This window comes from Argentina silus, assembly GCF_951799395.1.
Source record: "Argentina silus genome assembly, chromosome: 8".
NCBI lineage: Eukaryota > Metazoa > Chordata > Actinopteri > Argentiniformes > Argentinidae > Argentina > Argentina silus.
The window spans coordinates 3,859,691-3,885,309 of record NC_139662.1 but is presented as its reverse complement, the minus strand read 5'-3'; the positions used below and the strand labels follow the sequence as shown (position 1 = coordinate 3,885,309).

At 41.4% G+C, this 25,619-nt stretch overlaps 3 protein-coding genes across 5 annotated transcripts; 1 reads left to right on the top strand and 2 right to left on the bottom strand.

The window, feature by feature from the left end:
* Positions 1 to 541: 541 nt before the first annotated feature.
* Positions 542 to 11,646, bottom strand: mapk14a (mitogen-activated protein kinase 14a). 3 transcript variants are annotated; one of them, XM_083675364.1, is made up of 12 exons: positions 11,269 to 11,646; positions 8,971 to 9,100; positions 8,691 to 8,749; positions 6,379 to 6,490; positions 6,153 to 6,182; positions 5,787 to 5,834; positions 5,553 to 5,667; positions 5,279 to 5,350; positions 4,256 to 4,335; positions 2,620 to 2,698; positions 2,299 to 2,472; positions 542 to 2,080 (listed from the first exon to the last, which is right to left on the bottom strand). In XM_083675364.1, the coding sequence occupies exons 1-12, from the start codon at positions 11,385 to 11,387 to the stop codon at positions 2,013 to 2,015; spliced, it is 1,086 nt and encodes a 361-aa protein (XP_083531490.1). In that variant the 5' UTR covers positions 11,388 to 11,646; the 3' UTR covers positions 542 to 2,012. The 3 variants fall into 3 exon arrangements, with proteins under 3 accessions (XP_083531490.1, XP_083531489.1, XP_083531491.1); XM_083675363.1 differs by lacking the exon at positions 4,256 to 4,335 and adding an exon at positions 3,676 to 3,755; XM_083675365.1 differs by lacking the exons at positions 542 to 2,080; positions 2,299 to 2,472; positions 2,620 to 2,698 and adding an exon at positions 3,746 to 3,881.
* A 113-nt stretch (positions 11,647 to 11,759) lies between these two features.
* On the bottom strand, positions 11,760 to 22,512 carry elapor1 (endosome-lysosome associated apoptosis and autophagy regulator 1). Its single transcript, XM_083674568.1, has 22 exons — positions 22,390 to 22,512; positions 19,558 to 19,678; positions 19,212 to 19,392; positions 18,889 to 19,036; positions 18,572 to 18,652; positions 18,241 to 18,349; positions 17,908 to 18,057; positions 17,504 to 17,592; positions 17,029 to 17,206; positions 16,568 to 16,696; positions 16,323 to 16,413; positions 15,982 to 16,087; positions 15,721 to 15,858; positions 15,221 to 15,484; positions 14,746 to 14,922; positions 14,348 to 14,498; positions 14,026 to 14,119; positions 13,800 to 13,901; positions 13,438 to 13,564; positions 13,141 to 13,319; positions 12,794 to 12,959; positions 11,760 to 12,668 (listed from the first exon to the last, which is right to left on the bottom strand). The coding sequence occupies exons 1-22, from the start codon at positions 22,480 to 22,482 to the stop codon at positions 12,600 to 12,602; spliced, it is 2,943 nt and encodes a 980-aa protein (XP_083530694.1). The 5' UTR covers positions 22,483 to 22,512; the 3' UTR covers positions 11,760 to 12,599.
* Positions 22,513 to 23,376: 864 nt separating this feature from the next.
* On the top strand, positions 23,377 to 25,615 carry cfap276 (cilia and flagella associated protein 276). Its single transcript, XM_083674540.1, has 5 exons — positions 23,377 to 23,551; positions 23,738 to 23,854; positions 23,966 to 24,081; positions 24,205 to 24,323; positions 24,922 to 25,615. Exons 1-5 carry the CDS (start codon positions 23,474 to 23,476, stop codon positions 24,990 to 24,992), a joined length of 501 nt encoding a protein of 166 aa, XP_083530666.1. The 5' UTR covers positions 23,377 to 23,473; the 3' UTR covers positions 24,993 to 25,615.
* Positions 25,616 to 25,619: the final 4 nt, after the last annotated feature.

The window sequence follows — 25,619 nt, the reverse complement described above, 5'->3', positions numbered from 1 at the left end:
CACACTGCACCAAAGAGACCGATTATACTTGCCCTAGGCAGCCAGAGAGTGGAGTCTACATACATACATACATACATACATACATACACTCCAGCTGAGATCGCGCAGCCCCTGAACGATGGATAAATCTCTTTTTTTTAGCACTGAGTGAACAAAAAATTATGATGACCTGGGAAAGGCTGTTAAGTTCTCCTTAGTGTCATCGATTTTCAATACTATAATGTGGCTTGGATGTGAATTAACTCAATCACCTTCTTATCTTCTCCAGTTGTCATTGGTAGCCTAATGCAACATAATGCCTGGGTGAAATCATAACTCTCTCTCAATGTACGCTCTCATTAGCAAAGTGGACTAGTTCCATCTAGTGGCTATTCATAATCAGTGGGTACTGCCTGGGTAAATTATATTCAATATTTGTGGCAAGCAAAAGAGGAATTATGGCATTAGGTTTCAGATGTAGATGCTATTATAAGAAATGCTAGTATATAGAAGTCAGTAGATGGAATCCTCAATTTAGGAAACAAAACACAAAACAGACATGCACTCTTAAAAATAACTGTCTTTATTTCTTTATAAACAAAGGCATAATGACACCATAGTTACTCTGCTGGACTGTTAACAGTCTGGTGGGGGTTTGCTGAAGTAACAAGTATCTCTTCAGTTTATAAATACCACCTCAACAAAGTATAAATATATCTAATTCCCTCATTCTTTTAGACATTCATGTAATATTTCTATTTGCGGTTTTTGCATGACACTTCAAATTCCTGTAAACACACATATTCAAAACTCACACACACACGCATAAAATGATTTACATGCTGATGAAAAGATTGCTTAATGGAATAACAAACCACGTCATGAAGATTAAAAAATAAAATATAGAACAGATATTTACATACATTTGAGTTAAATTTGTACCCACAAATACATATTTTTCCTAGTTTTATGCCTTATTGATTGGCACTTTAAATGACAACCCACAGTGGCTCAGATTACTCGATCTGGTTTAAATATGTAAATACATGAAGTGGTATTATGAGTCCTGGGGCTATCATGGTTATCTATTCAGACTAGTCCTTATAGTTCTCTTCTATTGTCTCCTGTCAGGGAGAGCATAGGGGAAGGACCTGGACCTAGATATTAGACTGGGAGCTACATTTAAAACAAAGAAAATAAACAAAAGTCTGAATCTACCAGAACTATCATTTAGATATTCATTGCACTGAATAATGATTTGGGGTTTGTGAGCATTCAATGGTCAAACATCTTATAGTCAGGCATTGAACCAAACATTCCAATAGTATGACTGACTTTGGAGAATGGAGATGGACCTACTAATAAGTCCCTAATGTGATAGACCCTTCTTACAGCAAAACATGTCAAAAGTAAAGAAATCCCTACGTTTTTGAACAGATAAAGTGAAGCAAATCATGTGACACAATGCTGTGATTGACAGATTGGCAGAGTGAGTGACAGACTAGCATTATTCTATATTTCAGTTGATAGACACTACAAACGATTCAATCATAACACATAATAGCACAGCTATATTTCCGGACGTTTCAGCATCTAATTTTTTGAATGTCACAGTGATGAGTCATAGAAGTCTCATATAAAACTTCTGAGGAATACAAAACTATTTCAGCTATTTCAAATATCAATAACAGAAGCATGACATTTTCCAGCAATGGACCAATGATAGAAGTGGTTGGTTTTGCTTGCCTCTGTGTCTCCCTTCAACAGATACTGATAATCAATATTTGTTAACAGGGACAAGCTCTTAAAATGCCTATTCCTATCCCCATTTTGGTTATGTTCCCCTTGAAACACCTAACTGAGTCAAAATGGTGGAAAAGAGTGCTTGCCATGAAAATATGATTAACAATAAACTAACAATATTAGGCACTCAGATGATATCATTTTTCCAAAAGGTCAGATGATATTTAAGCTGATCCTCAAGGTTGGGAGGGCTGGTGGGATGGGCTATATCTGTAAAAAAAAAACAGGTCTCACGACTCCATGTCATCTCCATCAAAGATCGGTGGCTCAAAACTTACCACCTCCTCCCAGGTAAGTCCTGTAATAAGAAATAGAGAAAGTGCTGGAAACATACACAAACTAAGCCATAATACAGTATGTGTTCCATTGATCGTTCTAATGGAACACATTTAAACCACAAGAGAAATGTTATCGTCATACAGTATCACATCACATAGTATCAGTATTCACATATCCAATATATACAATTTTAGCCCATGTTACCCTATTACCTATCACAGGCTATTTGATACATACGTTTCCATTCCTCGATCTCCAGCTCGCGGCTCTCAAAGCTCTGGTCATAGGGGTCAGCCTCAGGCTCGTCATCCGGGTCATGGTACTGGGCAAAGTAAGGGTGCGCCAGCGCCTCGGCCGCTGTGATCCTCTTATCTGTGTCCAGAACTAGCATCTTCTCCAACAGATCCACAGCTACAACATAACCACAACAAACAGGTCAGACAGCACCTGACTGCTCTGTCTCTATGATTAGTAGGATTAGCAGGATTTTTTTTTGCCCCCTGTGGATCAATGTCTTCCTTAATTACTGCCCCAAGTCTTTACTCATGCTGGCCTTACCTTGGGGGTTGGCTCCGATAAACACATCAGCAAAATTCCTTTTGGCCATTTGTGGCAAAGAGTTGATGTAATTTCTGGCCTGTGAAGAGATATGATTCAATGGTCAAACCCCTGAAGAGCCACAAGCAGTACATCTCTCTAGGTTATAGTTTTACATTTGGAAAATGATGATTAGCAATTGTTGGTATCATTAGATGACACAAGGAGATTACACAGAGGCATTTATCAGAAGGATGCGGGTAGATTTACTCATAACCACATTGGCCCTGTCACTTGATAAAATAAGAATGTGCTGAGCACTGTTGAGAGAAGCTTTGGTTGCAGATTTGGTAAATGTGCAATCAGACAGACAGAGGGCAGAAGGAAGAGTATTTCCCACAGCTGAGTATTACTTTCTTTGTGGCATCATGTATCGTCACCAACAACCAGGATTGTTGTCTTGAGTTTTTGGGAGGACTTTCACATGCAGTTGAGGGTCCAGTGTCGATTATTACCACACTGAGTCAGTTGAGCAAGTGTTTCAAGCAAATTCTGTTGCAGACAATGTGTCAGAGCTTGTTAGTGTATAACGCTTGGCATATTAATGTTTAATAAGGCTTACCATGCTGCTTTAACAAACAAATAGTTAGGAGCCGGAGGTAGTTTCTGCTTTCATTCATTTCATGCAGCTTAGCAGATCAGATGCCACTCAATTGTCATAGTACAGCTTTTAGGTAGGGGGGGGGGGGAGCTTTCATTTACAATTCAAAAAAAGGTGCCATGTCAAAATATCAAAAGGAATATATGGTATAAATAGTCTTTCCACTTTATCACTAAGATGTGTGCTGTCTGTGCCTGGAATTGGCAATTGACTACACTTTGGGAGACTTGTCATGGAGGGGATGGGTTAACTTGCACTGTTACAGCAATTATGGTGGGTGATACCACCAGGCCAGCACAGTACAGCTCAGCTCAGCTCTGTAGTGTGATCAGGATATATAACACTAGGTATGTGGTCCTGGGTCTGTGGTCTGTGGCTCTGGGCTACAGAGAAAGCATTAAGTGGGTCCTGCTCACCTCGTGGCTGGGCATCCTGCTTATTAGAGATGCTGGGGGCGTTCCTGTGAGGCGCATTATCTGCTGAAGCTGGTTTATATCTATGAGGTGCAGGTCAAGGGGGATACAGCAGTACAGCAGAGACGGTTAACAAGCAGCTGTTCAATAGGAGCACTGTCATCAACTCCTAAAAGCCCCAGGAGCCTCTGCGAAAAAGGGAACTGTCCCTTTAGTGGGTATGGTGTGAAAAGGGAAGAGATGAGGGCAGATTCAGAATAGATAAGACAGTAACATGCGTTAGGTTAGGAGAGTAAAGAAGTGAAACTTCAGTCAGGAAAAAACAAACAAGTTAATCAGTCGCAGTGTAATCAAGCTTTGATCTGAGAGAAATCATAGTCATTTTCCTAGCAAAGACTCAGTTACCAAATTAACAGGTCTTGTATTTGAACCCAGTCCACAAACAGTCCGCAAAGCATGCTGTAATTTATGGCTGAAGTAGCTGTTGCTGAGGATGAAAATTACTTAACAAAGTGATGCAAAAAAAACAAAAACAGGCCTTTTAGCAAATTAACAACAGAAGACCTTGCATAACGGAACTCACAGACTCTGAAGATATTTTCATCAAGAGCTCGGGCCCTGGCGTTCCGACGAGAAGCATTATGAGCTTCAACTGATCAATATCTACCATCGGTGCGTAAAGGAAGAACAGAAGCTGGACATGGGAGCGGGCTAGCCTGGGGCTGACCTGTTCATCAAGATCATCCCTGAGAGATCACAACAGCTTGAGGACTATGGCCAAGAGCAGTGACATTGAATTCTGTGTTTCACACCAAATGCTTAAAAGTCTTATGATAAAAAATCTCCATTGACATTTCACGATGTCTGTTCAGCAGCTACTCAGTGAAGGAGGAAAATCAACAACAAGACCTCATAATACTTATCAACAGAATTATTATGAGTCACTGGTGCTGGATAAGCAGCAGCCTGCAAATGGAAAACAAACTGGAGAAAATATTCAGGGTATGCACACTTCAAAGCCTTGCTGTTAGTCTGAAAACACTGGCAAACAGAAGAAAAGACAAACAGAACACTGGTGCAGAGACAAAAACACGTCAGTAGGTGTGTTATTGGAGCAGATCAGAGCTTGATGCCAAGGGTGCATGCTGGCAGACAATGGAAGAGGGGTTTAAAAACCTGGGGAAACAGTAGCAAAGCAGTTATAGAGGCAGGGCAAGTCGAGAGGCAGAGATGAGTGTGACTTGGAGAACCATTACGTGTATAGACAGACTCTGTAAGACAACAGTGTCGGCCTCATCACATGCTTGAGGAGAGAGGCAGAGGGCAGCAGAAGCATTCAGAGGCATTACAGACAGGACTTAGTGCAAGACAAGTTAGGAATTAAAGGACGAAGGAGAGAGCAAACACACAGTCAACCACTTTTTAAAACTGAACCTGCAAACAGCTGAGAGCATCGAAAAGGTCAGTACACCCACAATCTTGTGAAATGTCTCTCATCCTGTGTGACTCTGCAAGCAAATATTGTGAACTAGGAATAGTGGAAGAGGACTTCAGTTTAGGGCCTCAAATAAAAAAAAAAATAATAGTGAGGTAAATGAAAGGATACGGTCAGTACCAGGAAACAGAGTCCTTCCGGTGAGGAGTTCAGCCATTATGCATCCCACGGACCAAATGTCCACTGGATACATACAGGAGGAAAACATAACATTCAGAGCAACATTAAGAGAGTCGAGTCCCATCCAATCACTCTGTTGTAATGACACCCATAAGGACAGACAGAATAGTTGGCCCAGTTCTTAAGTAAATCAACAATCTATAAACATTATTCCATATTGAGCAGATGTAGGGTAGGGCTGTGTCGTCAGTGCCTGCGCCTCTACCTGTCATGTTGTAGTGCATCCAGTTCAACATGATCTCCGGAGCACGGTACCAGCGGGTGGCAACGTAGCCCGTCATCTCATCGTCAGTGTGCCGTGCCAGCCCAAAGTCCAGGATCTGAGGAGGTCAGAGGAAGCTAGTATGGTACTGAGCAGGAGAGTTACCCTAACGGGCACACTGTGTCCCGCTGCTGAGCATTCAAGACACATTTGAATGAGTTGGTCTATCCCTCTTACCTTGAGCTCACAGTCCTCATTCACAGCTAGATTACTGGGTTTCAAGTCCTAAAGAGAGAAGTGGGAGATATTTCAGTGTATTTTCCCTGTAAATCCCTTACTGCTAAAACTCTGTCTAATACACTTTGATGTTTCTGTTCTTTGAAAACGGTAGCACGGTCTCTGGCACTGTGCAAAATAAAGGTCTGTTTATTACTTCCCTTTTTTTGCCTTTTTTACAGTGTTTGCACAAGGCGTGAGCCTGGGCCTGCCATGTGGAAGCGCCCATAAACCAACAAGACTCACTGTTTTGATTCTGGGTCACAGAGGGATTGTTTTCCATTTCAACACTAAACCACAGCGGACATAATCAAACAGGGGACTTACTCTGTGAATGATGTCTGCTGAGTGGATGTACTGAGAGGAGAGAAGGGAACACCAGTATTAGATGACATGAATATCATCAATTGAGTCATATTGATCTCCAACCTGATACGGGGATCATAAGCCCTTAGCTAGGTGGTTTGTGGCTTTGAAGTACAGTTTACACAACTCTGGTCTACAGCCTCCAGGTGAAATTTTCATACTTATGTACAGTATTAAGGTATTTCACCTTTAACCCCCTGAGGATCTGGTAGATGAGGAACTGCACATGGTCGTCTGTGAGTTTCTGACACTTCACTATGTTGTTGAGGTCCGCCCCCATCAAGTGAGTCACCAGGTACCTGTCAATGGCACCAGACAAGAGAGAGGCTCAAACTGTGTGAAGACAAACCATCTGTTTCCCACCCCTAAAAATCTCTGACAGGCAGGAAAGACTGCTTCGTTTGTTACCAGGGCAGTGTTTTGCCATATGGCTGTGTGAGTCAACTCAAACCGGTTTAGTGGCTGCTCCTGTCCTCACTCCCCGTGGCCTGGCCTCTCCAGAGGCCCCAATGGGCCAAACCCTCCACAAATGGAATGTCATTAAACAACACACAGATAATGGGCCTTAATGGGACTGCATCAGTGTGTAATTCGAATCTAATCCCATCACTGTTTAAAAAGCTCAAACAACAGTAAGCACTTCTTGGGGAAGACCTGGCTCACATTATTTGAAGCATAAATATACTGCACATGTAGCGAGTCTGTTTGCCTTTGGTTAGATGCATGTGGCTCTATTCCCACACAGGACATCTTAAAATAACCCCTGGTTAAGCTTGTCTTGTCCTTACTGCCCCTCTTCTACACAAGATCAAAGACACAAACAACGAGGCAGAAACACTCTCCATGGGGTTCGTGAGGCAAAAAAATTAAATAAATAAAGGTATATAAATAGGGAGCCCTCATCCCCCTTGATCCATGGATCCTTCTCTCCCCCCCCCCCTCCCCCCGATGGAAACAGGAGTAGATGCGGAGTTATGAACAGCCTTGCTACGGCCATGTGAGTCACACTGTATTTTTGGAACTGAGGGAACCACAGTTACAGTAGCTGCATATCCCGGGTTTTCCTAGACAGCACTTTGAAACCCCTCCCTATGCTCCAGCAGGCGTGCGTGCACAGAGGTGTGTGTGCACAGATATGTGTGAACAGAAAATAGCAGGTTTGAATGTTCCGGAATGATTCCATGTTTATTATTCTGAGTGAGGGAGGAGTTTTTCTACTGAGGCAGTGCAGGTTTCTGGACACCCCCCCCCAGACACACACCCCTCTCTCTCTCTATGGGCCTGCGACCTCGCATTCCCCCCAATCCTCTATGCATGGTGTTAATCTGGGACAAGGGGCAACGGGAGCCCCCAGAGTGGAGAGAGAGCTAGGGTTTTATATTCCTTCATCTTATTCCATATGCCATGTTAAAATCGAGCCTCTTGACGAAATGTGTTCCTTTGCTCAAATCTTTCAACTTCCAGGCTATTTGTTGCTCAATATGAAGCCCTTCTGTCCAAATGAGGAATATAGGCATGCATTCCACATTGTAGAGTGAGATAGTAAAGGAGATGTTGAATGAGTCCATGCATTCCAAAACCCCACAGCACATCCAGGCTTGTGTGTCTGACACTCAGGCATCCAGCTACAAGAGGGAGTCAGCCCCGAGTCACGGTCTGTCCACTTCAGTGTTGTCACGATACCAACATTTTGACTTTGATAGCGATATCAGCTTAAGTATCACACTTTAGATTCTTAACCTCTTAAGGTGCATGGGCCCAATCTCTGCTTTCATTTGATTGTTTATGTTTAGATGTCTGATCAGTTAGTCATAACACAGTAAACTGCATAGGCGAATGCCGCATATCACAGGAAAGGTGCGGATCTTGGCTTTCCAACGGCGCTATAATATCTTTGTTTTCGGTGACGACACAAATTACGTCACCTTCGACATATCAGCAGTGCTTCATGTCGCTTAAAAAAAGATGGAGGCTCTAACGACTTCAGACGCTCTGAATACTCGAAAAATATTACAGAAGCAGGTCAGTGTTGTTTTCTATGAAAGTCAAGTGAATCTACAGCCCAAGTGTCGAGATGTTTATGGTAAAAAAACAAACAAACAGTTTTACTTTTGTAGAACCGGTACATTGTGCAATACTAGTCCACTTCCTCTTTTCAATAACATTTAGCAACAACAAACAAAAACTTTTTACAAAAATGTAAAAGATGTAAAAGATGAGGAAAGATGAAGGTGGTGAAACTGAAAAGCCACGTGTGACTGGTTAATTTATTACTGAACCAGTGAAACATTCCATTCAGTTTAGTCTTTTGGATGGACTCCAGGTGATTCCCAGACAGGGTTTTTTGTTTTATTTCTGATGAAAAAAAGGCACTGTACTGAGCAGAAATACTGTTGGCGTGAAGCTATTGGCCCACTATCTTTAGGCATTTGACAGAGTGAATAAAGGTTATTGGACAATGATACAGTAGTTAAAGGGTAGTAAGGATGTTTAACTCACACATCATTAAACTCCTCCAAACTAGTAGCAGGTGTGAAGACATCAAGAAGCCCGATCACCTGCAACAAAGGGAGGCCAATGATCAAGTAAATTATGCAACTTCATTCATGACTGAGTTGGTTTCAGCAGAGAGGCTCTCAGGCATGAAACCAAAGACATGCTCAACCAACATACTGTATATCTTGAGTTTTCACATCAGCATGATGAATTTAGCCAGCATAGTTCTGCAGCTTTTAAAAGAGAGGCCGCGCTACAGGTAGGCAGAGAGGGAGGAACTCACATTCTCATGTTTCATGTGCTTCAGCAGCCGCAGTTCTCTGTATGTTCTTTTGGCATGAATAATGGACTGGAACGGCCGCGAGAGTTTCTTCACCGCTATCTTCTGGCATATCTTCTCATCGTATGACGAACTGTGAAGAGACAAAAATGTAATTATGGATTCTAGTATGTGCAATTATAACAGGGGTGTCTCGGAACAACCCAACCCATTTTTCATTCAATCCCTATTGTTAAGACATCTGAATACTGATCATTGCATGACGAGACACAAACAGCATCCTCAATTGAAGACTGTGTGCACTGCTAGTTCTGATTAAAATGGGAGGGATGTAAAATGTAAACAATTGATATTATTTGATTGAGTTTTTCTACCAGAGCATGCATCCTATTGAGATTATAACATGAGCAGTTCGTGGTGACCAACACATAATCTCTTAAATCACACCCATCGAAAACTGAGCATTTGAGGGAGAGTAGCAGGGCTAGATTTTTACACGAAGTGCACTGGAAAACAACAGAAACCTAATTTTCAATATGTGGGTGATGCTACTTTGATCTGGTGAAGCCAAAAGTCAAACCAAAACACTAGGAATTTGATTTTTCACTTAAGTTGGCCTTTAAGTGGCCCACTTAGGGCTGAGTTTGCTTGACCCAGAATCAAATGATGTGAAGTGCTGAGGTGACGAAAAAGCACCATCTGCAGAAAATGTAATTTCTCAGCACAAGGAGTCTGACTGACAGACTGGACGAGCACAGTCTCCTTCTCACTTCCCTTCCCTGTGAATCTCAGCTAACCACATTTATGGGCGGTAGGCCTGGCTCCAACAACAGAGTCACTGCACGACACGCACAGCACAGAAATGCTCGCAGGCAGATGGAACAGAGCAGGCTATGCCAAGACTGTCAAAGCCAACGGACATTCTTCTGAATGGCGTCGACACTGTTGTAGACAATAGACTCAAATCTCCAAATTGTGCAGGAATGTATTTGAGGTTAAGTGTCACGATTGGAAATGAAACGCCCCAAGTGTGAAAACACCATATATTGCAGTTTAGAAAGATGGCATAGCCTAGTCTGCAATTTCAGCAAAAAGCTTTGTAGTAATGTCAATCAAATGTAAATGTACTGTAACATTACATTTACATTCCCCTCCCCCTGGTTTCACATTCAGCACATTTTATTCGACCTCATAATAATAATAACAATAATAATCTGATTTTGGTCAGATTATCCTCTACTGCCCTGCAGCAGCACATCTGGCTGCAAAACAAGCATCTGTTTAATCAGACAATTTCCAGATAATACTGATGACCTAGCCTACTAAGGCCCATTTTTATCAGCAAAGGCAGGGAAACCACTGAATAATATGATAGCTGCAGTTTATCCTGTTGCCTAGCAGCATAATATAAGCCTGACTTTTTGTGAAAAACAAACATCTGCTCATTCACAGAACCTGTCCCTCCATTTCAGAAAACAAGCAGAATCAGTGCACATTAAATCAGTATGTCAATTCATCAGTTATCTTGTCAAATGTGTAAAACGCAAGATAATATAATGTGTATTGTCTTTCTTGATGATTTGTTTTACTCATACAGTAACATCCCACATCCATTTAATCTCTGCCTCGCTATGGAACTTTGCAATACACTGAAAAGTAACCATCCACACTAGAGTTTGACCTATTCTGGGCTATGAGTCATGGCATATAAAATGATGGTGACATCACTCTGTGGAGGTTTTCCAACCGATGTAGACTAGAATACTACACAAACGGTCCGATGGGTCCAAATGCATCGGAATAACGACCGACTGAGAAGTAAAGCGCACGTAGCCACAACAACACTCACACGCCATCAAATGGATAATTTGATGAATATGCTCGTCTGTAAACGACTAATTTGACTGGTTTGCAAACATATGTTCATGGTTTGAATGCATACAATGTTGCAATCACAGAGACAGTATGTTGCAACAGTATTAGTAGCTAGTTTATCTACCTCTCCTGTTGGACTATATTTTTTATACTTGTGTAGTTAGTGTTGAACATTTCACAATGCAACATTTTAGCAATCTACTCATCAGGCGATTGGCAAACAATGTAGTAGGCGAGCATATAGGGCAGCAAGATGAGTTCGCGTGCTCGCTAAAGTTGATCGAGGGCCCTGGCATGTAGTTCGTGTTCTGCTCAGACTACAAAGCTAACTTTAGCATCGATGTAGGCCTCATAGAAATGAATGAGGTAGCTAGGCTATGCTAACTAGCTCTCTGCGCAGACATCAGGACTAAAAGCGTGATTTACCACACTGATCCATAGGCCCCAGACCCGACTGGAGACAGGCTCTGGTAGCGTTCTGGAACCTCCCAAATTGTCTTGTTGACCTCCTGTCGATAGAACTTGGGTCTCTCTTTCTGCGACATTCCTGCAGAACAACCCTCAGCAAGTTGTGACTTCTGCTTTTTCTTGGTCAAAGGTGGCAGCGGTGGATTCGTGCAGCTAACGCAAGTTAGATAACTAAGAAAAACAAAAACGCAAATAAACTGTGGCTACTCTACGTGACAATTATAATATCATTTCAACGCGAGGTGAAAATTCCTCGAGTTTATGCACGTTTTGAAGATTTTGGTAGGAAGTTCCTATTCCATTTCTGTGTAGCTCCCGGGATTCTCACGATGTCACCCACTCTCAGCACGCACCCACCCAGTGCTGCAACATTGCTACCTAGCGTCGCGAGATGAGCTCAAAATCTCGAGTCACAAAGGACAAACATTTTTTCCACATTATTTTATAGGTTTATTTATTCATAGGGAAAGATAAACAGCAGAACATCCAGCTCTGAAAAGAAATCTGATGCAAATAAGAGAGTCCATCATTAAAAAAAAAAAAAAACTGAGAAATTGATTTCTTCTAATCTATTTGAATAGATGATGAGAACTTGTTTTTTTAATAGTTTGGCAACAATACCTTGTAGAAAATAATGTTAAAATGTAGACTCATGATGGCAAATAAATAATATTAAAACATGAAGATACATGAGTTACATTATAAAGTATATGACATAATCGTTTCAAGAGCACATGGTTCACACAGTATGAAAATATAGGCTAAAAATATAGGCCCAAATGTTCCAGGACGTAAACAAAAAATCCTGTAGAAAGATAAGGCCCCCATTGAGGTTTAAAAATGCCCTCAGCGTCCATATTGCCATTCGGGGACCATCAAATTGTTCTACGAGCCAGACTTTTGAGGAAATTCCCCAAATAAGAAACAAGAGAAATTCATTTGTTTTGATATGACCAAATAAATGTTGCAGACACTACACAAACATCTAACTCACTTGACAAAAAAGCCAAAACTTAGCAGAATAATTTGTATAACTACTATTAATTTTGTGTAATAACAATTTACGGAAGAAAAAACACAACAACATTTACATTACAAATAGTCAGCAATTCAGAGTTTGAAAGACCAGTATAAGACCAAAACCTTTCTGCTGTTCATTGGTCTATGGACTTATAAAATACATCTGTGGTGAGTGCATAGGATGTATCGATTCATACTCTTCAATCCTGTCCTTTGGTACTATACAGGCAGATTTGTCCCTCCTCTGAGCTCAGGAGGTGTATGGTGCTCTAGTTCATCTCCATCTCAAGACCTGACGATGATTTCAGAGGCACTGAGTCAAATCCATCTGATGTTCTCTGTGAAAATACATCAAATCAAGTAATGTGTACGAACTTTGAACTGAATCAAAAGAAAACATCTCAATGCAACATAGCAAATCCAGTGTATTGGTAAAAAAAGAGCTTTTTTAAGTTGAACTGACCTCTCTCGAAAACGACTTGATTTTGGTGAAGAAGGATTTCTTGGTGAGGTAGATGAGGTCATCCTCTGCATCCTCTCCCTCCATGATGGCACAGCTGTCGGCTGCAGGGAGCTCACACTCTTTATCCCCGGAGCTCATCATCAGCTTGGAGTACTTATACTGCAGCCTGAGGAGACATTCATCATAGCTTAGCCACCATACCATACACCTTGTGCGATTTTATTCAAAGTAAAACATAAAAGATTTTGAGAGATGTAAATGCACTTCCACTGACTAACATAATCACTGAGGATTTGTTTTTTTAATGCTACTTAAGGATGCAGTAGCAGGCACAGAGAACTTCTTACTTGCGCGTCTTTTTCCAGAAATAACAGCTGATGCTGATGAGCAGCAGGGCTGCAACCGTTCCCGTGGACACACCAAACTTTAGCCAGAAATCCAGTGTCACGCAGGCACTGACGCTCTGGGCTGGCAGGGACACCCCACCAGTGCACTGCAGGGGCTGCTGCCACACGTATGTGGTTCTCTGAGAGACACACACACACACGCACGCACACACACACTTAATTTGGCATTTGTTTTCTTAGTGTCATGACAAGTTTATATTGTAGTATGTGCTCAGTAGACTACAATGCCAGCCTTACCTGTATACCCTGGATGCAGGCACTCACTATCTCTCTGTAGTTACTCTCTGTGCAGAGTGGGCATGCATACTGAGACTGCCACAGGAAGTGGAAAGAGCAGCCATCACATGTCCCCTCTGAACAGTTGCTGATGACAAAAACAAAGACACAGAGAAAGATTTAAATCAAATAATTTAGTCAAGCCCTGCTTTATGATGGCACATTAGTTGCAGTCCCACAGTTTGTCCACAGGGTGTCAGTCTGTCCAAACTTTAGAGAGCACTGCAGATGGAAAGTCCCTTCTAATTTCAGAAGTGTACTCTATGTACGATGTACTCCTTAGAAGTCAATAGTTCACTAAAGTCAGTCATCATCAACAGTACCTTGGGAGTGTAATCTGGTCTTTGGCTGTCATTGTAGGATCACACCTCAGCCTGATGGTCGTTGATCTTCCCTTTTTGCACGCCTGTGTTGTCTCACTTCCCCTGCAAACACCAAAATCAAATGATTGTATCTTAGTCTTAATGTTAATTATGATTTACTGTTTATATATTTGAATATGTCGGTTGTTAAACCATACATACTGAGAGAAGATGGATAGTACTGTACCTGTAGTAGAATATGACGTCAGGCAGGTTGGACTTAGTGGGGAAGGAGTGCTCCAGAGAGGAGATCTGATTCAGGGTAGAGTCAACAGTAACCCCTTCAGAGACAGACAGAAGGATAGTTATCAAATAGATACAGTATCATAGCCATGGTAAAAGGTCAATCATTGAAATTGAGAACCTAGTCTAAAGAAAAGGGATAATAAGCATTTGAAGTCAGCCATAATCCCACAGCTTGTTCAGCCTAAACCAAGAGTCAAGAATTAAACTTTTTTTGTGTCCATTTTTGCTATTTGAGGGAGATGGCTCAATGCTTTAGTTCTTACCGATGAGTGTGTCTCCAATAGTAAAGGGCTGGGAGGACACTACGCTCTGACCCCTCACATCAGAGGGCACCACAGTGGACTGGCAAGTGTAACCTTTGACCTCCTTCCTACTCTCAGTTACGTTGTCCACACATACAGCCAGCTCTCTGCCCTATGGGAGGAGACAGAGAATCACCAGGATGTCTTCGAAACTATGATCCACAACATACACTTATATAGTACATATGTAATTTCATTTACATTTTTTCAAGTGAGGGAACTGGCATCTACTGAATGGTTTTGGGGGGATTCATGTATTGGGATGTATTGCTATGTGTGAAGTTGTCATTGTGAATCGTTTGTATTACTGTGATCAAAGTGTATTCTAAATAGAATAATTTCCATCAATAAGCCCATACCTCTGTCCCACAAAGGCCAACACTGAATCTGTGAAAGTATCTGAGGCCTTTATTGGTGAAGCGGGGGCTGCTCTGGAAGCTGGTGATGTTGGCCAAAGGGGAGAAGTCATAGTGCAGGACCTCCCCTCCACTGGGTTGCAGATCCAGTCTACAGTCACTTATGCAAGCCGAGTGGGCCTGGGAGAGGCAGATAGAAACACATGACTTAGATGCATGTACAAAACAACTCATCAACTGTCATTACATTTTACATGACCAAGCTAAAAGTCAAACTCTGTCTATATCTTAAAAACCTAGTGATAGTGGCCATTAGCTTTCTTTATCACAGCCATTCCACTTTCCTTATCAGTGTAGGTGTTAGGTTTAGAGCTAGTATAACTGGTAGGATAACTGATGAAAGCATAGTCAGACAAACCTTCCTATGGTTTTGTGTGTTGTATTGTTCTATAGTGGAGGGGGCTGCTTGCTGCCATACCTTGTTGCTGATAGTGTTGGGTCCACAGTGAATACAGGCAGCCTCCCCGATAGGCTGCTCGGCCCTGATGAAGGTGTTTGGAGGGCAGCTCTTACACATGCCTGTGCCATTGACCATGTAGTGCCCTGGTGGGCAGGGCACACAGGCAGAGCCTGTCTGGGTGGAGCCCAGAGCACAGTGGCGACACTGGGAGGCCACGCCACCCATCACGTTGGTGATGTGGACAGAGTAGATCTTGGCAAAGACACCACTGTACTGTTTCTTCTGGGGTAAAAAAAAAAAAAAGAAGTGACAGTTCCAATTCAAAAGCTATGCCACTCTGACATAAAAACTGACATTAAATAAAACAGTAAAGTATCAATGTAAGGTAACTTAGTTATTTAAAAGTGAACAGAATTCTCTCCCAGAGTACATTACAGTAAGGTGAAAACGCTTTGGCAGAGACTGAGCTTAGGTGATGCAGTGTTTGACATCATGTGGGAGTTAGTAATCCTTCTCACTGAGGTGATGGTCTCAGCGCGTTGGAAGGCCCAGGTGAAGCTGACAGTGCTGTTGCTCTTGATCAGATAGGAATAGGACTGTTTCCTGTTGGTGCCACTCCAGTGCTCCGCTACATCATTGTTTCTTTCATTGTAGCCCTGCAAGAGAGATACACTCGCATCACTGTTCTCTAGGAGTGGTCTGACTGAAGGCCTTATAGTAGTAAATGTTTGATGTTATTCATAACAGTATGACATTAGGTATGTAATATTCTCTCTCACCACCATAAAGTAAAGTGTGCAATCAGCAGTACACTTCGTCTCAAAGACAAAGGAGATTCTGGCCAATTCACTTGTCTCATCATCTTTGGTCATGGAATGAGGCAACCTAGGGAGACATTTTGACATTTGAGGCAACCACTACCTTGTAAAACCAGTCAGATATAACGTTAAGTCGGTCTGGTTGACCAGGCTAAACCACTACTGCACTCTTCTTTTGCTACAGCCACATCAAATACATTACATTTATAATACTCACATTTCATCATGAATACTGTTAAATACATGAGATACAGATCATTGAATTGTTGTTTGTCCGAGTTAGTTGACCGATTGAGCCCCACCTGTAACCAGGGACAGTGAGTGAGAGCATCATGTAGTCTGAGTCCAGATCCCCGGGGGTGGTGTAGATGTACTCCCCTGCCACCTCCCATGCTGTCACAACCAATCAACAATCAATAATATGACATGGCAGGGTCATGCAACCTGACACACTACACTGTAATCCCTTCCTATCATGCTTTAATAACAATAGTTCATCTATCAGTACCAGTCATTGATAATACATATGGTACGAGTAGACTCTCACCGGTGCTCCTGTCTGAGTTGCTGTACTCGCGGCTGAAGACAGAGCTCCTCATGTTGCTGGGCATCTTGTTCCACCACTTGTACTCAAAGCCAACCACAGGCTCTGTGCCAACAGGGCACTCAGCGCAGGCTGTCAATACATGAAGGTTAAAGAGCAGATGGGTGTTCATGTTTCGGCTTTTACATCCAAAATGGTCTGACATCATAAAAGCATGAGCATTAGCTTGAAGGTAAAGCTTGTGTATTTCTACAGGACAAGTAATGCATCATGTGTAATACGCCTCACCTTGCACTCAACCAATCAAAAGACACCATAATAACCTCTTCTGTCATTATTTTAGGATGAATTTATCAGTCTTCCATTTAATCAGCATGCATATTCATAACTATCATCATAAAATCATGAATCAAGTTCTCCACTGGTTCTATCTCAGTTCTTAGTCATGTTGTGTGGGCCTGCACCTGTTCCATTGGAGTAGGAGCCATGAGGGCAAGGTTCACATGCCGAGGTGTTGGTGACAGAGAAACCAGGGTTACAGGGAGGACAGGTCTCCATCTTCCCTGAGGCAGGCAGCTTCACTGCCCCATCTGCATTCTCACTACAGATCTTTGGCTCGATCCATTTGTACATGAGCTGGGTCTGAAGAACACAGCAAGGCAATCATTCATAAATAAACATTTAGCTGATAAGGACAAGAGTCGCTAGCAGTTAAACGACTTAAACAGAGACTGCCAGGACTGAATAGCTAATAAATGTGTACGGGAACTTGATACCAATGACAGCTGGTGATAACCGCAGTGGATTGATCCATGTATGAAAACAGATTGCTCCCATTGAAACAGTATTGTCAGATGTCAGCTCTGTTAACCTTGATGTACTTCCTCACACATTATCTATATGGCCTGTTATGTGTTATATGTACATTTCCCACAGCACCTGTCCTTTGGAGTCACATGGGGTGTGAGTGTAGAAGTAGTCACTGGTTGTACATGCAGGCCTCTGTTTGCAGCTCCCAGATCCAGCCTCTGGAAACACAGGAGAAGCAGGCAGGGGAAAACAGCCAGCAGGCAGGAGGAAAAACACAGCCCACATTAAGATCCAGTGATACAGAACAGTCACAGTCAAAGACTAAGTAAACCAGACGGGCTATGCATTAATGAAGTCAGCACATACATTAACACATACGTTGTTTTTGTCTGGTGACTTGCAAAACGTGAGATCAAGTACATGATTTAAGCTGTTGTAAGTTCGGTTAAAATATATGTGCAGTAGCACATATATAAGGAGAGGTTTATGTAGGGACATTCCCTTGTGGTTTGAGTGGTAGAATGCAAACATACCTGTATATTTGTCCCTTTCACACTGCTGGCACACAATGGCACCCTTATTAGAATAGGAGTCAGCAGGGCAGGTGGCACAGTGGGCAGATCCTGGTTTTGCACTATAGGTACCAGGCTTACAATGGAAACATTCTGATGTATAGGCAACCCCTGGAGGATGGTCATCAATCCATTTGTAATTATTAACAATAATGAGAAGAAGAGGTGTGCAGACATTAAAACATCTTTGCTTTACATAATCTTTACAAATACTACATTACTACATTGTTCTAAATAATAAAAACGTTATAGACATAATGTGTGTACTTCCACCAGGCAGAAAAAGACGCTTACCTGAGATGGCGATGTTCCGAAGAAGCACAGGTTTGACAGCAGCACTGCCCACCAGTGCGAATGCAGTGGTTCTCCAGTACAGCACGTTGTTGCCATTATTCAGCTGAACCTGCAGAGAGAGAGAGAGAGAGAGAGAGAGAGAGAGAGAGAGAGAGAGAGGGGGTCACTCACGACCACCAACCATCAGCAGCTCTTATCTCTACTCCCCCACTCTTCAAAAGCAGACATAAGGCTTGTGAGGTGTTATGTGTTGGACCATGAGTTTATTCCTGACTAAATGTGACCTGATCAGGAAACCTAGACTGGTCCTAGTTTTTGCATTAAAGCTCACATTGTAGGAACTCCAGTCACTCTCAGAGGTTTTCATCCAGCGGCTCTCTGTGTCTGTGGACTGGCACTGGTCATTCTGAACCTGTTAGGAAGATATCATCACTCGCGTCATAAAACACATGGCTGCCACACACATCTCAGTCAATGGTCTGGGTTTCTGAGAAATTACAGTATGGATAGTAGAATCTGAAAACCCATTGTCAAAATGGTGAAATGTGGAAATTCTGTTATGAACATATTGTCAGATACAACCTCAGTCCTCTGATATTGACAGTTTGAGGACCATGCCAAGAAATTATTTTGTAATTAAATACTCACAAAAAACTCAAAGAAGATGTTGTTATCAGGGTAGAAATACTCAAATGACAATGTGCCAGGTTTCTTCAGGCTGACTGCATAGGACAAGGTAGAGGTGCACTCATCTATGTTTGAGGCAATGTAGTCACCCTTTGGTATCCAGGTCGAGCTACGTGAAGACATAACAGTAAAAATACACGTAGAAATAGACAGGGGATCAGCAACAGTTAGAGCTCCATAGAAAACGTAAATGACTGTTTACTTAATAACAGTTTACCAACCTTGCTGTACATTTACAAAACAATGCAAACACCCTTTACAACCAAAGCTTGAGGCATACTGACTTAGAGCAGTTAGTGTAGATTTCCCCAACATTCATATTCATCCCATGGGTGACAAAACCAGTTGGCATGCTGTCCCACTCATCGAATGCCACGCCTGTCCCCAAGGAGTAGGTTCCTGCCGCACACTTCTGACAGTCCTGGCTACTCATGTCAAGGAACTCCCCGTCACTACAGGAGAACGCTGGTGGAAAGAGAATATCTGTCGCTAGAGCAGGGAGCCACACTCTGTGCTCATATAGACATTGTGTAGAGTAGAAGATTGTCATAACCAGTCTATGACTGACATTTGATCGAGTATTGGGTACTAAGTATTCAGAGTAATATAGTAGGAGAGTAGAGTACTCACTGCACTGAGTGCCTTTGACGGGGTCTGGGAGGCCTGTGCACGTGTCGGGCTTGTTGGGCACAGCCACTCTCCAGCGAGACCCAAGCACATCGCAGTCTGTGTACTCAAAGTGGTAATCTGACTGCAAAGAAAACACACACAATTGCTCATATACAGACTGAGTTGACACTGAACAATAGAGGATGTAGGCTCCTTGCAAGGCAGATGACTTGCATTTGTAATGTACTTCAGAGAATGTTGATTTCAGAGCAGTGCATGGGGCTTTGTTTTGAAAAAAGTGTCATTGGTGTAAATGTAATATCTCGACACATATGACGACAACAACAACAACAACAACAACAACAACAACTTACTTTTAAACAAATACCCATACAGATTATCCTCAATCCATTTTAACTGCTAAATAAACTCAAATTAATTACCATCAACTTTAGGAATGTTGCTCATTGTACCATTGTAATCATGAAATGAAATGATAAATTGTGACGAATGTAACTGACTAAACAGTGTACAGACTACAAAGTGGTGAGTTAACATGATTTTTTCAATAGGATATAATGCATTCTGCAGAATTGCTTACTGAAATACACCAACCCCCTCTTCAAATATAGGGGGGGGGTAAATATTTGTACAGGAGGCTGTTTTACCTGTTGCCTTAATCTCACTCATCAAGCATGTGCAGTAAGTCTTACTGCCAATAGTTTCTGGATTATTTACTTATCAAGAGGCCATGGGAAAAGCTGTTGACTAGGCAAACCCTTTTGTAAACAATGATCACAATCTTGTCCCAAGTCATTACAGTTAACAGCTTTTAACAGACACCAGCAGAGAAGGGATGTTTCAAGCGGTATTGCTGAAGGTGTGAGATAAATTACTTTAGAAGACAGTTACTTACAAAGTCCATTAACAAAGTATACCCCTCCCATTACAATTTCATGTGGATATTGTTCAAAGATGTGAGCAGTTAAATAAACTTATTATTGTCAAAGCTTAACTTAACCACCTCCTGTCAACTAATGCATACTGAGCTACAAAGGGAAAACTCAAGCTATCGTTAATGTCATGTTTATAAAGTGACCAAGACCACTTAGCAGAGTAAACCTAACCCCCACACCGGGACACGTGGGATTAATAGTTAACAAAAGAACAAAAGCAGACAAATGTTCCTCCAAGCGTCTGTTTTTTTATTAGTTCTGCTACATTAGCTTTCGTTTGGATGTGAGATAGAGGGAGTGGGAGGAGAAGAGAGAGAGGTTAATGTAAAACAGCATCAAATTGGAGATGCGCTCTAGCCTAATCCCCCTCTTCATATAAACATGAAGAAACCTAGGTAACAGGACATTGTGCCCCTCTTTCGTCATGGTCATAAGGGTGGTTGCGGCAGCAAACAAATCCATCTGATGAATTAGCCTGCCACAGTGTCCCCTTCCCTAAATCTGTCTCTAAGCTCCCTCACCTTGAAATGAAGGTGCCATAGGTGTAATGTGATAAATTGTCCCGATAGTAGGCCTACGTTATATCAACACCACAGATATGGCACAACCATGATATCAGTCTGTCACAGAGGGCCATTCATACCCAGCCAAAGAGCTATGTAAATTGATAACAATTAAAAATATATATCAGACACCGCAGTTCCTATGCAAATATAAAGAGAAGAAAGTAGGCTTTGGGAGAGTTGTTAACAGGACAACTTGCTGAAGGCATATTAGGAGGCTGCTGTTGTTCAGACAGGGGCAACACACATGCACATTACTAAACAACAGTGGTTCACATAGCCTTTGTGGTCAGCAGCAAAAAGTCTGATGTAAGACTTCAAACAATCCTCTTAGGTGTGTGACACATGTTGATTTCCCACAGGTACAGGCACTAATGATGCATGTGAGGGAGACCAGAGTGTTTATTAACTCTTGATAAGAAGAATGTTGTGAGCAGGTGCCTCTACTGAATTCAGTTAACCATTTCATGCCGACCACTCTAAGAAAGAGTAATGGCTACTCACTGCCTGTCTTTCTTTAGAGCTTGAGGCACCTGCTGTTCCCATAGATGTCTTGTAATAGTAATCTCTCACAATTGCTTTTGTAAAGATGTTTACCAAGAGACCAGTCATTTGTAATTCCACCCAAGTAATTAAAAGTTTTTTGGAAATTAGCACTCCATCAAACATGTGACTAACTTTGTGTTTTTTGGATCACAACATGGAGAACAATCAAGCAGTTCCACGGAGGTTCAGTAAAGTGCCTACCCTGGGCTGAAATGACCGATACATAAGATAACAAACTGGGAAGGACTCCGTTCTCCTCTCCTCTGCCTGGCCATTCCGCATGTGTGGCTGTTTTGAATATGGTTCTGATATCTTCATCATTACTGTAGCATGAAATGTCCTACAACAACAAACTACCACTCTTTCTTCTTATCACTATGTTATAAATGTGATATAGGTTATCAGGCACAAACAGCTACTATTTCCTCCAGGTATCTTCAGTTAGAGTATACTCTCTATTGTATAATTATACAATACTGTATATTACTATTATGCAGTTCAATACTCATAAAACATGTTTACACTGACACATAAATGTGAATTTGTCAATATGTATTTCATGCATTAGTGCATGAAGCAGCCTGGAAAAAGGATCGATCTGTCATTTCAGAATTTAATTCATCCTGACTGATAAATATATTCAAAACCACATAGCCTATTACAGTACATATTTTCATTGAATTAAACTATAAACTATGCCATAATGTCATAATCCATTTGCCATCATGTGTGAAAATTGTATTACATGCTATCAAATAATCATAGCACAACACATTTACGCTCCTTACCTCTTTACACATCGGCAAATCCCTGGATGCATCAATTTGAACAAAAAATAACCACAGAAAGTGAAACAAGCGGTATGGACCTCGGTTCATCATTGCCGCCACCTATGTTGAATACGGTCTTGCAAGTCCGCTCCTCACTATAGGTAAACCTCATGAGGGTTGAATTTATGCCACGACTACTGTAGTTATCAGCTGATTAGCATCCTCTCACTAGTATGAGGCACCGTTTCCGCTTACATTTCTTTGAGCACATGAATAGAGTGCTATAACAGTGCTACAGCCTCCTTTTTTCTCTCTTTTTGTTATGTAGCCAAAATGGCATGGATATATTGTCTGAGGATGTTTTGGGGGGAGGAAAGAACAGGTGTTACTGTCAATGTCCAGTCAGTTGAATACAATGAAACCGTATGTACATGTACAGTGCCTTCGGAAAGTATTCAGACCCCTTCACCTTTTCCACATTTTGTTGTGTTATAGACTCATTTTTAAAAGGATTAAATTAAAAGAATTTGCCATCAATCCACACACAATACCCCAGAATGACAAAGGGGAAACAGTTTTTTTTAAATTTCAGTACATTTATTAAAATTGAAATACAGAAATACCTCATATACGTATGTATTCAGACCCTTTGCTATGACACTCTTTAAATGAGCTAAAATGAGTCTATAACACAACAAAACGTGGAAAAAGTGAAGGGGTCTGAATACTTTCCGAAGGCACTGTATATACAAAGCCTGGACCCTAACAATAAAATAAACTCAACAACACAAATATGATGTTTTACTTTTTGTAAATAAGGTTATATTTATTATGGAAGACAAATAACCTGAACCTGAATTGCCCTTTTTATAGGCTATCCGTGACATTTCCATTTCATCTTGTCTTTCTTTATTAAAATATAGTAACTTATTCAGGAGCAAACTCATTCTGAAAAGCGTCACAAGAGTCACAATGGGTCTCCTAGCAACCATTGTTAGTAAACATTCGAGACTGCGACAAGAATCCCAAGGAGAAACAATTTTGCGGCAAGTCTTTTCAATCTTTATCAGACATTAATATTATAACACCTCTAGTTTTTATAATGCCACAAAAACGGGATCCCTTTCCCTTTCCAAAACATGAGAATGACTATACATTCACTGGAACAAGGCAATGTCAGGTAGGCCACTCTTATCTTTAGCCCATATGGCCTACTGGTATTCTAGTGTAGCTATATTCGTACGGTAATCAACCTAGGCCTACTATATGTCTACATACATTAGCTTTATTAATCGCAGTCTATTAGGCCTACGATTAAGGCTACTCTAAAAATCACCTTAACCTGCACACTCCTCTCTCTGAACAGAAAGAGCCATTCGATAAACCAACTCACATTGCGCAAAATGACCAACCCTGGAGTCGTCTAAATGACAGGCCTACTTTGGCCAGCATCAGACGGAATGTGCTGTATCATGACCTGGAGGTAAACCACACAATAATTTAGACCTAAAGCCAGGCAAAAAAAATTGCAACCTATAAGGAAACTGTCTAACTGGGCATTGACTGACTCAAATACCTTCTCTTTTCAACCAAGGCCCCAAAAGACAGCCTAGACTTCAATCTAAAATCAACATATGACCACCACCAAGAGTTTCTACGCAGTAGGAACCAGACCTTATACCAGAGGGAAACCATTACTGATGACCATGGGTGAGTATGCTGAAATTAGGTGGGGTCATATAAATCAAGGAAGATGTAACTTTGATGTATGCTGATGATCACTTACTGTACTGTATGCTTCTCATTCTGGACTAATATAAAATAACTTTGTAGGAGGACTTTGAAGAACCGTGGAAAACATGAAACCCCACCATGTGATGTTGAGAAAAGCAATGTGAAAGTATGGATGAACTCACAGAAATCTTCCATTTACAGTATTGAGGGAACAATCGGTAAGATTAATTGTCATGCTGAATGTAAAGACATGTTCAAATTTTGCTTGATTTGGTGAGATGATTTAAAAACTGTCTGGTGGTCCTATGTGCATGAAGCATACACCAATCCCTTCTGACCACACTTAAATAAGTCAAGAAAAGGTAGAATGCTATTGAATATTACGTATCCCTGTAGAAATGCGCACATCTGGGACTACTGCAAGTAATTCCACCCTTTCATATACATAAACACCTTGTTTAAGGTTACTCTTATACCTGATTAACACTGTCATTACTAACATTCAGCTAAAGAAACCTATACAGGTTAATAATTGCTTTTTTAGTAATAAACTTTTTTTATTTTATTATTGAAAAGTGGAACATGGACTGTTCCCATTTCCACTTGTCTACAAATGTACAACGTAATTACTATAGCACTGCAGGGCAATTCCAACATTGCTGGGAATTTTATAGGCTAGTTGTTAGAACTGTGACCAGGTGTTGGGCAACATAATGGTTCCAAACATTTGAATTATGGTCAAGCTGCCTTTGCTTTGGAGGACAAAGCATGGCGTGTTACTAATCGAGTGTTAACACCCTCCTTTTCTTTCCACAGAATCTCATCATAATGCCTCTACTAACCGGGGCTACTCTAGGAAGCATGATGGTGGCTTCTACTCAACCTAATGTTGTGTCCCACTCAACTTACTATTAAATAAAAAGGGACCAACCACGACCTAACTTAGCCCACTTATACGCCTTCTCTTCAATTAATATTCACTTTGTAAGCCTATTGCCTAAATAACTCACCTGACTAGCTATGCAACAAAGTTAGCTTGCTTGCTAAAGTTAACTCAAGATAGCTTGCTAGCAGCGGCGCTTAGCAGCATCGTCTCAGGGGCACCACAATGATACATTATGGTTAGATCAGAATCGCCGTTATACTCATCGGCCGTGATAGAGATTGAGATGAACCCAAAATCCCTTCGGCACTAGTATATCTGATCAAATCATCATTTCTGACCACAATTTCACTTGTGGAAGCCCAGAAGTTTGTGAGATGCCTCATGCACATCGTCATAGAGACTCGCAAGTCGGGTTCTATCATCTCCGAATCGGAGCAAGGCCAGACTCCGACCAGATCAAATAAGATCACTGTGTAGTTTTTTTTAAAATACATAAAGACACACACGACAAACACTCACTCACTCACTCGCTCGCTCAAGCACCCAACACAACACTCACACACACAAACGCACGACAAACAAGAAAGTGGAAACATCCGGGTTGGTATTTATACGGCTCAGGGAATCT

Bases quoted from the DNA above. Each gene is read 5' to 3' on its own strand.
- mapk14a (XM_083675364.1), bottom strand. From the start codon at position 11,387: ATGTCGCAGAAAGAGAGACCCAAGTTCTATCGACAGGAGGTCAACAAG. The intron at 5,835-6,152 runs GTAAGTCCCCTG...TTCTCTCTTTAG, and splicing joins CAGCAGACATCATTCACAGA to GACTTGAAACCCAGTAATCT. The intron at 2,473-2,619 runs GTAAGGCCAGCA...GTTATGTTGTAG, and splicing joins TATCGGAGCCAACCCCCAAG to CTGTGGATCTGTTGGAGAAG.
- elapor1 (XM_083674568.1), bottom strand. From the start codon at position 22,482: ATGATGAACCGAGGTCCATACCGCTTGTTTCACTTTCTGTGGTTATTT. The intron at 19,393-19,557 runs GTGAGTACTCTA...TCTTTCCACCAG, and splicing joins CGTCAAAGGCACTCAGTGCA to CGTTCTCCTGTAGTGACGGG. The intron at 12,669-12,793 runs GTCAGTTCAACT...GTATTTTCACAG, and splicing joins TCAAGTCGTTTTCGAGAGAG to AGAACATCAGATGGATTTGA.
- cfap276 (XM_083674540.1), top strand. From the start codon at position 23,474: ATGCCACAAAAACGGGATCCCTTTCCCTTTCCAAAACATGAGAATGAC. The intron at 23,552-23,737 runs GTAGGCCACTCT...CTCTCTGAACAG, and splicing joins CTGGAACAAGGCAATGTCAG to AAAGAGCCATTCGATAAACC. The intron at 23,855-23,965 runs GTAAACCACACA...TTTTCAACCAAG, and splicing joins TGCTGTATCATGACCTGGAG to GCCCCAAAAGACAGCCTAGA.